Consider the following 16,743-nt stretch of genomic DNA (forward strand, 5'->3'; position numbering starts at 1 on the left):
TAGAGGTCTGGGAAAACCCAATTCGGCAAAGACACTGAGTAGAATGTGAATTGCAAGCGCCACTCGTGCTCTACGGGTAGGTGCAAGTCTCTGCTGAGCATGTCTGGGACATGTGATAGTAGGAACATGTGTTTGAAAGCCTGCTTCCAAATGTTCTGGAACAGTTTGGATAGCCCTGGAGAGCGAGTGCCCCAGTTTGTTTAGGTAGTACATGGCAGTTTCTTCCCCTGCAGGTGTGCATGGAAGGCTGTGAGCTTTGAACACAAAGCAGTTTCAACAGGTTGATGTGATTGGATGCTGATTGGGACCACACACCGTGCGCTGTTGAAGGAGGGGAGCACCCCAGCCAGACAGATGCATCTGGTGAGTGACCTCTTCTGCAGGGGTGGTAAAGGGTTTCCCCAGCAGAAGGTTTTCCTTTGACCACCACTGCAGAGACTACACAAGGGCAGTTGAGAAAACCACTACATCATCCTGATGGCCCGACACCATTGGCTCAAGAGCCACTCCTGCATGAGGCGCATGCAGACAGGTGTGTGGAACTAGGAAGACGCAAGATTCCATCATTCCCAGCAGCCGCATGGCTTTGCGTACGGTTACCCAGCAATTGAATACATAAGGGATCTGGAACATGTTGCCAACCCTCTCGTTGGAGGGGAAGACTATACTGCCTTCTATTTGAATTTGGGCCCCAAGAAACCGACTTGACTGGGGACCAGGCTCTATTTTCTCTCATTGATAGAGAACCCTAGATTAAAAAGGAGATCTACTGTTCTCTGGGTATTCCCCAAACATGTTCTGTATGAGTCCCCGGTTATGAGCCAGTCGTTGAGTTAAGGCTACACAGTGATGGATTGCCAGCGCAGGCGAGCCTCTGCTTTTGCTAGTACCTTTGTAAACAATCTTTGGGTTGGGGCTGGGGCAATGCCAAAGGAGAGAACCTTGACCTGATAGCGAGTGTCCTCCATCTTGAACTAGAGGTACTTTCTGTGCACTGGCAACATTGAAATATTAAAGTATGCATCTTTCATGTCCAATGTGGCCATGTAATTCCCCACCTCCCCCCTGTTGCAACAGTGGAATTACTTCCTGAAGAGTTGCCATCCTGAACTTTTGTGGTTTGACATTTGTTTGCAGATCTAATACAGGGTGCATGTTAGATCCTTTTTGGGTCCAAGTATGTATATTGAATGAATACCCTCAATTACCTGGGGAGACAAGGGACGACTTTGTTGGCTCCCTTTTCTAGAAAGACCAGGCCCTCGTCCAACAAGATCCGCGGATGCTCTGATGAGTCGTCTGGTCCTGGGTGGATGTTTACGGGGTGGCTGAGGGCATTCAATGCAGTACCCATGGCAACTGTCTTGAGACCCACTGATCTGAAGTGATCTCCTCCCGTGCATGGGTAAAAGATGCTAGACGTCCCCATGGAGGGGACCCGTACTGCATTTAGTGGTTGAGACTGGGGAACCTCTGGAATCAGAGTTCCTTCCTCTGCCTTTCCCTCGTTGAAATCCCTGTTGTGGGGCCTGAAATCCACCAGAGGGAACCCTGACCGGAAGACCAATGGGTTCCTCGTGAACCGTACTGTCCCTGTGGGGAAAGGGAGAGACTGCCCGCGATACGGCTGGCAGGTATTGAAAGATCTTCGATTTGGCAGAGATCTGCTTCAGTGATTTTAATGTCTTGCGCTCCTTTTTGGTGGTTTCCAACGCCTCACTGACAGTCTTACCGAAAAGGGCTGCATCCTCCACCAGTTTATTGATGAGGGAAGCCTGTGTTTCTGGCTTAAATGCACAGTCTCGGGGTGTGCACAATAGGATCACCTATGTTACAATATGGTGGCTCCTTTCTTTGCTCTTTCTAGTGTGGTTGTTCTTAGTTAGCCCTTCTACAATTCTGGGAGGGGGAGGTCTGTGTGCGTGTTTTGCCTTTGACGGGAACCATAGGGTATACATGCCTAAGCTCCAGTGCGTCTGGGCAAGCAGGATATGGGAAGGAGTTTTTCACTCTCCTGCCCTTTGTCTGCCAGAGTGCCTGAATGGAACAAGCTCCCACTAGGCGTCCGGCTCTTCTGAGTGGGCTGCCACCACTCCTTTCTGTAAATTGCTGAGAGATTGCAGAGGAGTGTGCGCCAAAACTGAATTTAAAAAATGTGAGGTTCCTGAGGTGAAAGGCAAGTCGACCACTGGAAACTGAAGAAACCAAAGACCAGAGACGCCTGCAGACCCTTTGTAACACTAAAGCTACCACTGCTGTCCGGACCCAGTTTTCTATGCGACAGTGGAGCTCAGAAGAGGACTCCTTTCCTTTGGCTGTTGGGACAAACAAGCCCACAGACCAACTGCAATCTGAGCCATCTCCAGGGGTACTATGACTTTCCTGAGCTGCAGACCAATGCCAGGAGACCAAGCCGAATCCAGACACAATCCGACTCAAAGTCCCCTTAGAGTGCAGGGCTCCAGGAATCAAAGACATTTGACCAGGCGAATCGAGTCCTTTGTTGGTGCTGCAGAAAAGGCGCCAAAACTGCAGACTGACCAGAGAAGCTAAAGCAATGCGTGCCAGAGGTGCTCTCTCGAGACTGCTGCTGATATCCCGATCATTATCCTGCTTTTTGTCACCAGACGAAGGAATCCAGAGACCAGGCTGATCGCTGCTGCAAAGAGGAAAATCCAGTGACAAACATTTATTTTAAGGTACTGTGGAGAGAACGGTTTTGCTTACCTTAACCCGAGAAGTCGCAAGAGGATTGGGAGTGCACATAGAGATGTCCTCGGTGTCTACTCTTAACTCCGACCCAAGCTGCTGCTTATGTCCCTTTTGCAAGTCCTGTAACAGGGTCCCCACCTTTTATTCTAGTATCCGTACTTAGAGACTGAAGGTATGCACAGGAACATTTACTGTTCTACTGCTTTGTAAGACTTTGAGTCCTCTCCGAACTGCCTTTTTGCTAGGGTTGCAAATTGGACTTTAAAAGCCCTGGTGTGCGAAGAAACTGCCTCTAGGACTTCCAAAAAGACCATCTTATGTGGTTTTGCTAACTAAATGTAATTACTGTATTTCTTCTGTCTTACGCCAGTACGCAGTAGTACCGATAATACAGTAGAACTGTCATTAGTATCAAACGCTGTAACAAATGTAACTGCAAACAACTACCAACTAATCAATCTTATGTATTTTGGTTTAATATGCAAAGTATATTTAAACATCTCTTGTGTAAAAAGAATATATATTTGACATAAATGTACTGTATAAGCGTTACTTTGAATTTCATTACTAACTGGGTTCAGTGTACTTACCTATACCTCACATCTTCCTCTTAAGATCAGCCCGACTGCTCTGCCACTCTACCAAGGTTCCATGAGTAGTACCTGTATACCATTGGGATAGTTTTATGAAGTCTCATCTCAAGTGGGCTTTAGGAAAATTCCCCTAACAGGACCTTTTCTGGATGTTCTCCACAAAGTCAGTAATGGCTTCTTGGGTGGTGATTTTAAAATGATCAGCCGCCTTCTTAGGATGGTTGTAAAGCATGTGATAGTCGATGGGCAATGAGTCCCTTGGTTGCTCATTTTGTTATGGAAACACTGATCAGCCCTTCAGATGATCAGTACTGGGAAACCAGGATTCCTTTTTATAACTTTTTAACATTGCATAGAGCATCTTACAATACTATTGTTTGCCACATATGGCTACAAAACGTGGATAGTGCCCTAAAATGGCCATTCCATGAGATTTTCACTTGTTCTTTGGCCATATTGTTTAACCACCTTCCTGCCTTGCCAGGTTAGGAAATCCCATATACGGTCATGCACTTGCTGCAGCTTTCGTGGGCTAGTGGCACCTTTGTGTGTAGCTCAGGAGATTCCATTCCACATTCCTGGAGCAGAGAATCTGGGTGTGGGGAATTTGGGGAAACCAATAGTTGTCCCTGGTTGGACAACTACTGGCTGTTTCAATGGGGCGGATCCTTACAATTAGTATGCTTGAACTTGCTTCCAGGTTGGATTTTGGATTGGAACTCCTGTAGCCATTTCATCAGATCAGCGTTTGGAGCCAAGAATCCCTCGTAGAAGAACAGCCCAATGAAAATCCAAAGACTACTCCAGAAGAGGCTCCTGAAGAGGCATAGCATACCCTCCTGCATCTGGCCCGGTGAAGCCCTATTCAAATACCTCATCTGCAAAGTCCCTTTGTGGTGGGACAATCCAGTCTCCAATGCGTTTGAGGATCCAGACGCCCTGAGCCTTCAGAAGTGTCCCTGGACCACCCAGTGGACTGACAAGCTCTCCAGTGGGCTACCTAGCTAGAACCACCCCATTCCGCATTTTCAGCTGATCGCCAGCTTGTGGTAGAAACTGCCTTCCTGCTGAATTTTCTCAGCTTCAAGGGTTCCTGCTCTGGAAGGACACCTGTAGTCTGTGTGCGCTTGCCATCACCAGAACTCTCCTTACTCTGTCCTGTGAAGTGCCCCGACGAGTACTGCATCTGTGCTTCCCTCATATCTCAATCACAAAGGGTTGCACTCTGATTCTAGGCCAGGAAAGAATAATCCCTGAATCCAACTTCCAGCGACCCACCCAGTTGACCCATCCAGTCCCCTGGGAAAATCAGAGTTGAGGGATGCAGGGGGGTTGGGGGGGGGGGGGACTAAACGCAAAGCATTGGTCTCCATAGCATAACATTGAGCCAACTGGTCTCCATAGCATAACATGGAGTACAAGTCTCTTTGTATCCTTCGATTGCACTGCTTTTTGGTCATCGCAACGGAGCAGGAAAACCTGAAAGATAAGAACATTTAATTACCAGTAACTATGTTGGATCTCTTCTTTTGAACAATCACCAACACAAGTAACTTACCTGAATGAGATACATACTGGGGTGACGCTTTGCGACTTTTGGGCACAAGGCCCCACTCTTCTTAGGGAATTGGCGGCTGAAGCTAGGTAATAACACTTGTGCCTTGGTTCCATCTTACTGCATCACTGTTTTAAGTCATTGAATGCATTTCTAGAACCTATGAACTTGTATACATGTTTGAGTGTTGTGCAATATCACCTGCTGGTTTAATTTTTAGTGTGCGTTTAAGCCCTAGAATAAATACTATATTTGTATACCATTTCTCCCTAAATTGAATTAGTATGCTTCACTGTGTGGACTCACTGCAGACCCCTCCCTGACCCCACTCAAACTCTAAGAATCGCCTTCACTGCTCTCCATTGCACCCTGGATTGAGTTTTGGGTAACCTCCGAGTTCCCCTGTGCACTAGAACTAGGGTGGCCTCCTATGTCCAAGAACTAGGGTGGCCTCCTATGTCCACCAGGACAGATTCTAGAAAACCATCTCAACACGGAAATCTCTTAAATGTGCCCGTTTTGCCTATGATTGTGCTGGCTCTTGGTTTGTAGAAGTGTGAAGGCCAAGTAGGCGCTTTAGACCCTACTCACCCCTGTACTCCTGCAGGGCAGAAGTAAATTAGTCATACCCAGGCTGATGTTGTTCTAGAAGGTGCAGCTGGAGAGTGATTCAAGGTTTTAAACATTTTTTGTTATGGGAGTGCCCATTTAAGTAGAGCAACGTTAAACAGTAACATCCTATTTATTTCCTTTATGTGCCATTGCAGTACATTTTTTTGGGTGACATGTTCTGGTATTGTATACCCAAATAGTGTTTTCCTGGTTCCACGTAATGTCCCCTCAAAAATATCGGCATGCAAAAAAAATAAAAAAATAAAAAACAGCCTACTAATTACTGCGAGGGCCAAGCAGTTCATTGGCCCGGTTTTAGTAAGCAAACACACATGGATTTATTTATCCAGAGTATCGTTTTCCATCAGCTCTAGATAATATGCAGAGTACAAGTTGCACATTGTTTCTTTCCATTAGGTTTTATTTACCTGGATGACAAATGTTTTATCTCCAAAGCCTGGAGTCATTCCCAAGAGGCTCATGTAAGATGCTTCATTAATGAAGTTTTCGATGCCATGGAAAACTCCACGACCTGTGGCAGAGATGCGTCCATGAATACCGCCCTGACTGATGGGCTTTCCTGTCACACAAGCATGTGCATTAATATCCTGCAAGATAAACAAGTGTTAATTTTTACAAGTTGCATCATGACACAGATTTACAACAAAGTAAAAGATCTGAGAAGCTGACAGACCATGTCAAAAATTTGATTTACGACATACTCAAGTGCACAAGTTTTAACACTCTACAGGCAATCTGAATAGTGAACCACTTTGAGAATCTACTCCATTCCAGTTAGTACCATCAAATACTACACATTACATTGGAAAATGGAAAACAGTGACATGACAAAATCTGTACCAATTCCTTTGTGACTATGTACAGCTGGAAGGAAATGCAGATATATATATTGCACTGTAGAGCAACTTACAAAGGTTTGTTACTCTTCCCATCCTTCACGGTGCCCAGCCATGGATTAGCACCAAAGTATGCAAAACCATGGATTCTGGCTAATATAAAAGAGATTGGCAAACATTAAGGAATATAAAACACTACTGACTTTGTTGGCCCCGCCCCCCGAACCCAGAAGTGTACATAATCTGCTTCCTGCGCGCATTTGCGCGCGCGCATTAAGTACGCGCTATAAATAGCGCTGTTTGATGGCCTGCCCTACGTGCTCAAGACGCTTGGATTGCCTGACTTTGGTATACATTTCACTATACCTTCACCATTGACATTTACTCACTTATAAGTATATATTACTTATATATACTGTCTTTTTCTTATTATTTAGTTGGCCCCACCCCCGAACCCAGAAGTGTACATAATCTGCTTCCTGCGCGCATTTGCGCGTGTGCTTTAAGTACGTGCTATAAGTAGAGCTGTTTGCTGTTAGCTCGTTGCTCCTAACTTTACACCAGGTAACGGGGACGCAACCCTCTTTTTTTGTTTATTTTGCATAACTCACTGCGCCGTTTGGTTATTATTCTGCTCCAATCCTTAATCCCTTTTTTCCTGCACTGTTGTTCAATTTACATGCTATCTGCTGTCGCATTTAATCTGATTCATATACAAGGGTTTTTTGTCTGAGTAGGCCCGATTACAAACCTCACATCTCCAACTAGGCTATACTAATCATCTTCACAAAAAAAACCAGTAGCGTTGCTTCTTCACATCAGCAATTATGGCTGGTGGTCTGAGAAGCATAAAACCTAAGTTGGATACTTCCCACTTGTTTTCTGCAACGAGTATTGACTCCCTAATGTGCCATGGGAAAACCTCATATCGAGCCGTCCCCCGTAGAAGTTCAGGTGTCATGTCCGCCTAAAGAAGATATGCCGACGCTCCTCAATGCTTCCCACGCTGCGCAAGTCCACGCTCAAAGTAGTCCTCACATTCCAACTCACATCCCAGCTCTTGCATCCTCAGTCTCTTGCACCAACTGGTTCGATGAGCCCGGAAATACGCAAAGCTATTGATGACTTCAGAAGCTGCTCGGAGTCACCCTTGGCGCTTGAAACTACAATTTGAGATAACTATGGAGAAAATGGAAGCTCTAGACCAAGCGGTATGTCGTTCCATTGGCACGCTAACCCCAGTTGTATTTAATTCAGTAAAGAAGCCCATGTCTTTCCATTGACATCTACCCAAGCCTTCAAAAAGCCTCATGGATATGAGCATTGAATTTGTCTATGATATCAATAAAAAAAACGCCCTCCATCTCAAATCTCCTACTCTCCGGATTACGAAGATATGCATGCTAAAATCTAACCCCCTGCAAAAAGAAGACCCGATGCCTCATTCTCCAAACACCTTCCCGGTGATCATTTGAATCCTAGATCTCTTGGACAAAGGCCACAATCTGACCCATCTTGAGTTAAAGGAGACTAAAGCAATGCTCTCACATATGTCTTCAAAAATGGACCGTATTGAAGGGTTCATTATGGCTGCTGAAACATTAAAAAATCTTAGAGAAGATCTGGGTTCAGAACACAGACCTACACCTCAGCCAACCTCTAAAAACAAAAATATCCAATTTTGCCTCGAACAAACTTCTATGTCCCCTCCAATCTCAGGGGCACCCTCGAAGCCCCTTGTGTGCGATTGCCAAAATGAGTTACACGACCTAAAATCAGCAATGGAAAAAATGAATACCATTTTAGCGCTATATGCGCCGAATCCTAGTCACTAACAAATGTCCCGATAGCCCAGCCGAGCTGATTAAAGCACTCTAACAAATGAAGACGGATGCTAACGATCAACCGGCAATCGAAGAAAATACTGGTTTTATGTCTCGGAGAGAAAAGAAATTGCACCAAAGAGCCATTAAAAGGTATGCAAAAAGGCGTAAGGAAGCCCTGTCAAAATGTCCGAACTGGCAAAAGAAGGTAGCCGACTCTTCTATGGCCACCAACAATGGAACCACATCTGATGAAGACCATATCGACTTACAACTCACAAAGGAAAGCCAAGAAGCCCTAATCCTGGCGATAAACTCTAGCTCTAACTTACCTCAAAATATAAGTAACATCAAACAAACTAAGCTGAATGACAAGTCAAAATCGGCTAAACACATTGTCCTGGCTGAGCTGGACACCAAGCAATCGGAATTTGTCACTCAGACCACATTGAAAAGATACCAACAAGAGCAGGAAATAAAAAAATCACTGCAATGACAAAAATTCAGCCACCACTCTCAAAGTCACCACACAAGCAGTCAACGGCACAACCAATTGGAACCAAAATGAATCTAGCCAATTATTTTCCAACATGTGGCAGAAGCCGCACTACCTGTCTCGAGGACATATCACCTCTGGATACATCTGCTGCCCTAACGGAAAAAACATAGCGAAGCTTGCATAAATGAACCAACTCACTCATCAGCTACTGCAAAAAAAAAAAACAAAAAAAAACGGACCCCCCCCCCACCCTCCCAAGCAGGCCCCATCCGATGACAACCAATGGACGGGGCAAGGAATGCACCTTAACAGCATTGTCTTTCGCAGAACCAATTTCTGCGCCTTCAAGTTCTCAGGACATGCCCAGCGTCAATGTACTCTCTGATGATCACAATTGCATATCGGTACATGGCCCTGCTTTATGCAAATCTTTTCCAGAAGCACCTAACACTGTGGTGCTAAATTACCATGACATCCTTGAGACTTTGCGAAAAGAATTTCATGAGGGATCTTCGAAAGCGGTATCAGATAATAAATTAATAATCTCCAACATCACCTGTTCTGAAACAACAGCGACCTCCTCTTCTAATACCTCGTACAATCAAACAAAATCTTTGGATCATGTTACTGACAGGACTAAAGAAACTATTGTAGAAAAGCACCACCTACTAGGATTCGAAGGAAATCGCGGGAAGTTCTTGGGAAAAATCGCATCAATCGTGCATTCCTCTTAACACCTTTTACTCCAATTCCTCAACTGCGAATGTTCAAAACAGAAGACATTCTCAGAGTTTCATTATCAATTGAAAACAACTATCGCGCTGTGTGTTACTTGACCTCCGAAGCTGGCTTGAAATATTTATGGTTCAATAGGTAAGTAATTAAAGAGGAAGGTCTCTCCCTAAGCTCTATTCTAAATGAACAGGAAGCAAAGAATTTTATTCAGCACAAATGTCCGCAAGATGTCACTCTCCAATCGCATTCAACCTTGATTAGGAATCTCAACGATGAGGAAAACGGATTCATCAATGAATTATTAAATAAAGTGGGCATTTCTCAAGGCCTTCCGTGGATAGCTCCCATGCTCAATTCGATCCTAAAACCAAAGGATTCTGCCACGATATCGTAGCCGTCCACAAATACCGATCTCACCTTTCAGTCTTGGAACTCTTGTGGCTATGTCAATCTTATGAAATCGCTCTCAACCCTGGATTCTCTCAATCTTCCTGCAATATTGCTGATACAAGAGACCATGAAAACCTCTCTTACGTTGCCTGATTATACCTCTTTCTCCACACCAGCCATAAGATCCTCGTCTGGCCGACCATCTGGAGGCGTCTTGATAGGAGTAGATAACGCCCTAATGTTTAGCTCCAAAATCATCTGGAAAATACACAATGTATTAGCGATATTACTAACTGCAACCACTAATAAATATCGCCACCTTATCGTAATTACGATTTATTGGAATCCTGCGAAGACTCCAATCGAAGAGATGATTGACACAGTCGAGACCCGCCTAGAACTTACTACCCATGAATACCAAGATGCTGAAATAATTCTAGGCGGCGACTTCAACTGTGACTGCAGGACAAGAAGAATTAAGGGGCTCAAAAATCAATCCATTATCTAAACGCAGAGGTGCAACATGGAGGAATTTCCTAAGGGATTGGGAGTTAGATATTATTGCACCAAATCAAAAATCTATTTGGACCACATGGTCAAGAGATTCAAAATCTTCAACGAACGACTTCATATTTGCGTCTCAAAACTTGCTTCCAATATCATCCCCGTTAAGAATCAAAACGATTACCTACGGAGACCATGCCCAACTATTGGGCAAGGTGAAACTCAACGGTCCCTTACTGGCAGTTGACTCCTCTACTGCCTTAACTGAAATTGATCGTCCATCAATTTCTCTTAGATGGAGTCAAGGCCTATGTAAACGTTTCGTACAACATGCAACGCAGGCCATTGCCAATTACAACATCATTAAGGGAACCTCCACCTGTGAACTTGAGAAAATAAATGCTGAAGTAATATATGTCACCTTAAGATCCTTTGGCAAGAAAGCCCTTACCTCTACACATTTCCATCCCCTTGACCCTCTGTGCAAGGCACGGAAATGTGAAGAAAAAAACAAGGCACTCGGACATCTGAGCAAACTTGAATTGTCTCATGAAAGATATCTTATACAGCGAAACCGCATCTTGTTCACTTACAAACAAAATTAAAAGCATACAAGAATGTGACCACTGGATGTCGGACCTATGCACAGCATGTGATTCTAAGCAGATTAACAAACATCAGAAATTAAGATTCAATGAGACGAATTGTAAACTCATTAGGGCGATAATTGAACATGATACGCAGACTATCTGGCGAACAATCAAGAGCAATTGCAATCAAGTATTATCATCACCGTCCAATTCCATAGCAGAATCTACTTGGATCACTTACATCTCACAAAAATTTCAGATCCCTCTTAAATTCCGGAATCTATCTCCCAGTTCTTTGTCATATCACGACCTGCCGCGTCTGAACTGGACAACTGCAGATCTGAAGTGGGCCATTACTAAACTTAATTATTCTAAATCAGCTGGTCCTGATGGCTTTCCGCCCTGTCTGTACAAAACAGATCCCGATTTATGGGCCGAGATTCTAAAAGTTAAATTTCAGGCCATTTTAAAATCGGGGCTTTGTGCCGGTCTCCTGGCTATCGGCTAACATTATACCAATATACAAAAAAGGTGACCCCGCACTGCCCCAGGACTACCGGCCTATTGTCCTTATCGATACTGAAGCAATATTGTTTGCATCTCTCTTGCTCCACGATTTGGAAAAACACATTGAAACGAATGAACTATATTCTAAATACCAAACAGGATTTAGGAAGGGATGAGCACCTCGCTTAATGCCATGATAATGGCATTCATCATTGCAGGAGCAAAAAAAAACAACCGCAAATCCTGTTTACATTGCTCTTATTGATATGTCTTCAGCCTTTGATAACGTGGTACGGAATTTACTATGGATCAAACTTACCGCAATGGGAATCCCTTGAGTCCTAATATACTGGTGTATAGCATTACATTCCAATACCTCATAAAATCAAAATCACATCCGACGGTCGAACAACAAAACTGATTACCACTGAATTGGGGTTGAAACAAGGCTGCAACCTAGCCACTACTTTCTTCAATCTATACCTCGCTGACCTTGACAAACACTGGGAGAAGAGAAATTTGTTTTCTGTAAATATCGGCCTACTGAAATTAAAATGGATCACTTTTGCGGATGACATTCTATTCAATCCCACCCCTGCAGGCTTCCAACTCAAATTAGGTCTATTCGAACAGTTCACGATTGCCCATAATTTATGAAATGTGGGCATCGAAACAAAGCTGGCAACTTTCAATGGAAGATCATGGATACTACTATTCCCTCCATCACAGAGACGATCTATCTAGGATATCATCTTTCAGAGAAGAACTCCATCAGAATGTGGTCTGATATGTTAAAATATAAGATCAGACCGCTAACATCTCAGCTAAAACGTATCCACGCAAAACACTAAGTTCTCACTAACTCCGGTAATCGAGTTTCTAACGCTAAAAATTGAAACCGGGATTCTATACGCACTAGATATCTGCTTAGGTGAAATGGATCCGATCCTAAACCAACTGCAAGGTACTTCTCTGAAAACTGCTGTGTTTCTTCCAATGTCAATGCCCAATGCGGTCCTTGGACATGAACTAGGTCTGATCGCACTATCCACTCGTTGGAAATGGCGCCTCCTCACGAACTATGCAAAAATTATTTATCCTCGGCCAAATTCACCATTCATTGGTATGAGGAAAACTGGAAACTAAGCCTACGATTCCCCTAGCTTTATACCAGGCCAACATATACACCATTCTGAATGAGGCCCACATAATTGTGGATGATGTTCATATCAGACCTGCTCATGCTAAAAAAAGCTATTTGAACTTGATTGGCGTACAACAAACAAATTGGTAAATATAAACTGACAAGGAATATTACCTATTTACAAAAAAGAGATTACCAAGATATGATGATATAACTTTATTTCCCTGTAATCACACGCAACAAGTTTACCTACGATTCAAATTTCATCTGCTTTATACCAAAGACAGGATTTCAAATTGGGATTAGACCAACTTGCTAGTAGATGGAACACATGTAGATTTCCCTCTTGCACTGGACCCATGGAATCTCTTAAGCATCTAATTCTATACTGCCCTCATTTTAAGCAAATACGTACGGTTCGACTCATGGAATTTGTGAATGTCCAATATATCGACTGCCTAACATTCCTATGGGTTAGAATGATGCAAGGTACGCACAAACCTTTGATCTACGCCTTAGTGAGGTTTTGTAAAATCATAGAAAAGGAATTAACTACCTATGCTATTACCAATGTTTCCAACACTGACTAAAGAAATTTTGATGTCCGTTTTCCTTTCTGTGAATTACCTAATCTGTGAACTATTAATTGCTACTAAATCATGAGTTACCCGAGTATGTTCTATGGGGCATTTTATGAATCTTCGCCCAACAGATCTTTATTTATGCAAGAACGTATGTACCATTTTGTGTTATTGGCTATGATGCATGAGTACATGAACTACCAACTGATATGAACTACTTGTGTTCGACTTTTTAACCTAGTTTTATAAAAGAGGTTTTTATTACTATGTTTTATCGAATGTTGTGTACTGAATGCTGTTCTTATCCCCCTTTTCTGATAAGTGTATAATGTAATGTTTTTGCAATATTGTGCTTTTTGTAAAGGTTCCGTTATTGATATAATAGAATCAAGAACAAATAAAGTTTTTAAAAAAACACTATAGGCCAAAATAAGACTTCAAACACTTTGCCAAAAACATCTAACCTAAATGAAGCACTTGCTCTGTCTGGACCAGACAACTATGGCCTAGAAAAGGCATGCGGAGTAGTCAAAATGGCTGTCCTGGATGCCAGAAAGCCACAGATAACGCCTTCAATCTGGTGAAGTGAACATGGGCATACTCCACAATTACTACTAAAATATTGCAGTAATGAGAAATTGTAAAGATGTTCCCTCGGATGTAGAGATTTCCTTTCAGCCCCGCTCGCCATGGTCCCAGGATACCTCACCAGTTAGGAAGATTTTCTTTTTGCTGCTCAACTCCCATAGACTTGTTATAGCATAGCCTTTCAATTTACTTTGTTTTCGATGCTGCCCTGACTTTGGGGGTCAATTAGAGCCTTAGCGGCACACATCACCTTAAAGCCTTTGTCTGTGCTTCGACCCCTTGGACTGGTGGAAACAACCGGTCGACCCCTGCTCGAGGATCTGTGTCTGCTGAGCCTACAGAAGTGTCCCTGGACCACCAGTGGACTGACCAGCTCTATTCTGGGCTACCTCGTTGCAGCAGTTGTTCCAAGAGCATCCATGGAACTTAAAGGATGCTGCACTTAAGGTAAAAAATGCCTGCTCCTGAATTTTCAGCCTTCTAGTCTCAACAGAAGCCGTGCAGGACATGCTCCCTTGTTCATCAGAAGATTGGCTGTCGCTGCCTGACCTTGGGGACTGCCACTGAACCCAGTCTTCACTCCATGGAGGTCTCCTGATATTGCCTCTCTGCAGAAGTTTTTTTTCTTCCTTTCTTGGGGAGGGTGTCCATCTGGACAGTCTTTGGAACCATAATAAATGTTCTGCAACGGACCAAAACTAAATTCCGTACCAGAAAAGAACCTCTGTACTCACAGCCCATGGGCCTCCCACGACTGGACCAAGCACCGAAGTATATGGCCCAAAGGGATTCTAGAACTCCTGAAGCGGTCTCTGGGTAAATCTGAGTAATGGGGTAAGTTACCATAACAGTTTCGTACCCCTCCTCCCCCATAGGGTTACACAGGTTTAAAGTCATGGCCTCATCTCTTTTCTGAGTTACATCAGTGGTTGTTGGGAGAGTTTTTCTAAAGTCCTACCAAGACTTCAGAAAACCATATATCTGAGGCAGTGCATAAGCTCCACTCTTCGCATAAGGCTACACCACTCGAGAATGAGGTATCATGGACAGAGCAGTTGGGCTCATCTTAGGAGGGAGAGAGGGCTGTAGCTTGGTACAAAGAAATTGTAGCATACATATGGTCCAAAGAAACAAACACTATGCCTACTTGTATTTAAATAAATCAAATATTTTTACAATACAAAGATGAATCTTGGGTAAATAATTACCCTCAACAATAATACTTAAAAAAGGGATACAACCCAAAGGATTACCTTATTAAGAATAGTAGTGAGCAGTCTGAAGGTTAGGTAAACAACACATGCAGAATGGCATCAGCTATTCTTGGGTAATAAAACCAGGTAACATACTTTTTTAGAACAATCAGTAATTCAAGGGCAGTAGACCCAGTCAGCCATGCATTGACACTCAGTTAAGAAATCACATAGTAAACCAACCCTGTTACCAGGATACCTTTCTGAATAGTGGAACATGAATTCATGGAACAGTATGAACCTAAAACTACATTTATGATAACCTTCAGCTATATCAGATGTGTAAGACTTAATGTTGTGATAAATGATTAGTTGCTTTTTGGCTCCGTGAAACACAGATTAATGTAAGGAATAACAATTTGCACTATTTTAGTATTGCTCACAGCAGACCAAGGTCAGTAAAGCCAACAGTACACTATTCAGAAGGGCACACTGCTATTCAGGGTAGGTAAAACCCAAGGCAGACTTATTCTAGACAGGCTATAAAGCCAGTCAGGGGAAGCAACACCCAAATGGTGAACTAATACACTTATTTTCTGAAAGAAATAGGTGAAGCCAACAGCATTACTTTTGGGAAGAGGAGGATCCAATTCAGTTAAGTAAAATGTATAACCCTATACACTTTTAGGAATGGCAGCACACATGCAAAGGTAAGAACTTTTGCAACTGTTCATATTTCAGAGGGACAGTTACCAATACAACTCATACATCAGTAAAATACTTTCAACACGTAATACAGTTCAAGGCAAATGCCTGACCTTGCAAGTTCTTCCATAATCTTGAAGCATGAGTTTTCTCAGTGGCAGAAAAGGGACCCTAGTGGTCCAAAAGCCAGGCTTTGGCAGGGTCATTTTACCCACGCAATGCCGAACAGAGTTTTTGAAGCAGGCTCTTCAAACAAATAAGTACTTTACTGGTCCAGGGACTTTAGAGAAGACAACCTAGAGGGATCCCAGCATTGGGCCTGGGCAAACTGGATGAAGGAACTCCCAATCACCTGGTTCACCCCCAATGCTTCAAGGGAATCACACAAGGCTGAAGGTAAGTAATACGCAAGTCAACAGTACCTCAGCGAAGTAGAGTAGTTTGCAGCCGAACACCTGGTCCTTTAATTCCTTGTCGTGGTGACCGAAGAAAGGACACTGGAAGGGAATTTGCAGCAGGAATCAACAGGGAAGGCTGCAGGCAGGAGTTTCTTCAAGGCTGGTCGTGACTTTAGTTTTGGTGCCCCTTTCAGTAGCCAGGAGAGGACTGAATATCGCTGGTCGGATTCTCGTTACTTACCTGGTCCAGCACTCTAGTGAGGGGATTTCAAGGATTCAAATCAAGTCTCTGGAGATGCAGCAGGATGCCACCAAAGTTCCAACGAGATTTGGACGACTGTGCACTGCCTAATGGTGCGAGGTCCCAGTGTATTACAGACCAACAAAGTCGCAGCATACCGTGGGATGGCTCAAAATGGGGTCATCGCGTTTGGGACCCCCAGTTTGATGGAAGGAAGGGTTACATCAGGCACCGGTTGCACAACAGGCTCTTTGGTCGCTGGAAATTGCTACAGCCATTGTTTCCTCATCTTCCTGTCTGGTTTCAGCTCCAGTGGTCGACTGTCAGCATCTTCCAGGTTCAGAGTATTCAACAGGAACTACAGCACAACTTCTGCAATCTCCACTTGTATTTTACAGAGAAATGGCGGTCTGGCTGTCCATCAGGGCAGCCAGCCCCCCCCCCACACCCCTCTCCCTAAACTGGGAGTTGGTTCCTTTCAGCCACAGTGAAAGAAAGGGCTGCAGAGCTTTGGAC

At 43.7% G+C, this 16,743-nt stretch overlaps 1 protein-coding gene across 1 annotated transcript in view; it reads right to left on the minus strand.

The window, feature by feature from the left end:
- Nucleotides 1-16,743, minus strand: part of GLUD1 (glutamate dehydrogenase 1) — a 501,976-nt gene that overhangs the window by 256,086 nt on the left and 229,147 nt on the right. Inside the window, exon 6 of the mRNA XM_069610788.1 lies at nucleotides 5,901-6,080. Coding sequence (XP_069466889.1) covers nucleotides 5,901-6,080 — 180 coding nt within the window. The remainder of the gene's footprint in view (nucleotides 1-5,900; nucleotides 6,081-16,743) is intronic.

The sequence above is a fragment of the Ambystoma mexicanum genome, chromosome 8, assembly GCF_040938575.1.
Source record: "Ambystoma mexicanum isolate Mex_15411 chromosome 8, UKY_AmexF1_1, whole genome shotgun sequence".
NCBI classification, from domain to species: Eukaryota; Metazoa; Chordata; class Amphibia; order Caudata; family Ambystomatidae; genus Ambystoma; species Ambystoma mexicanum.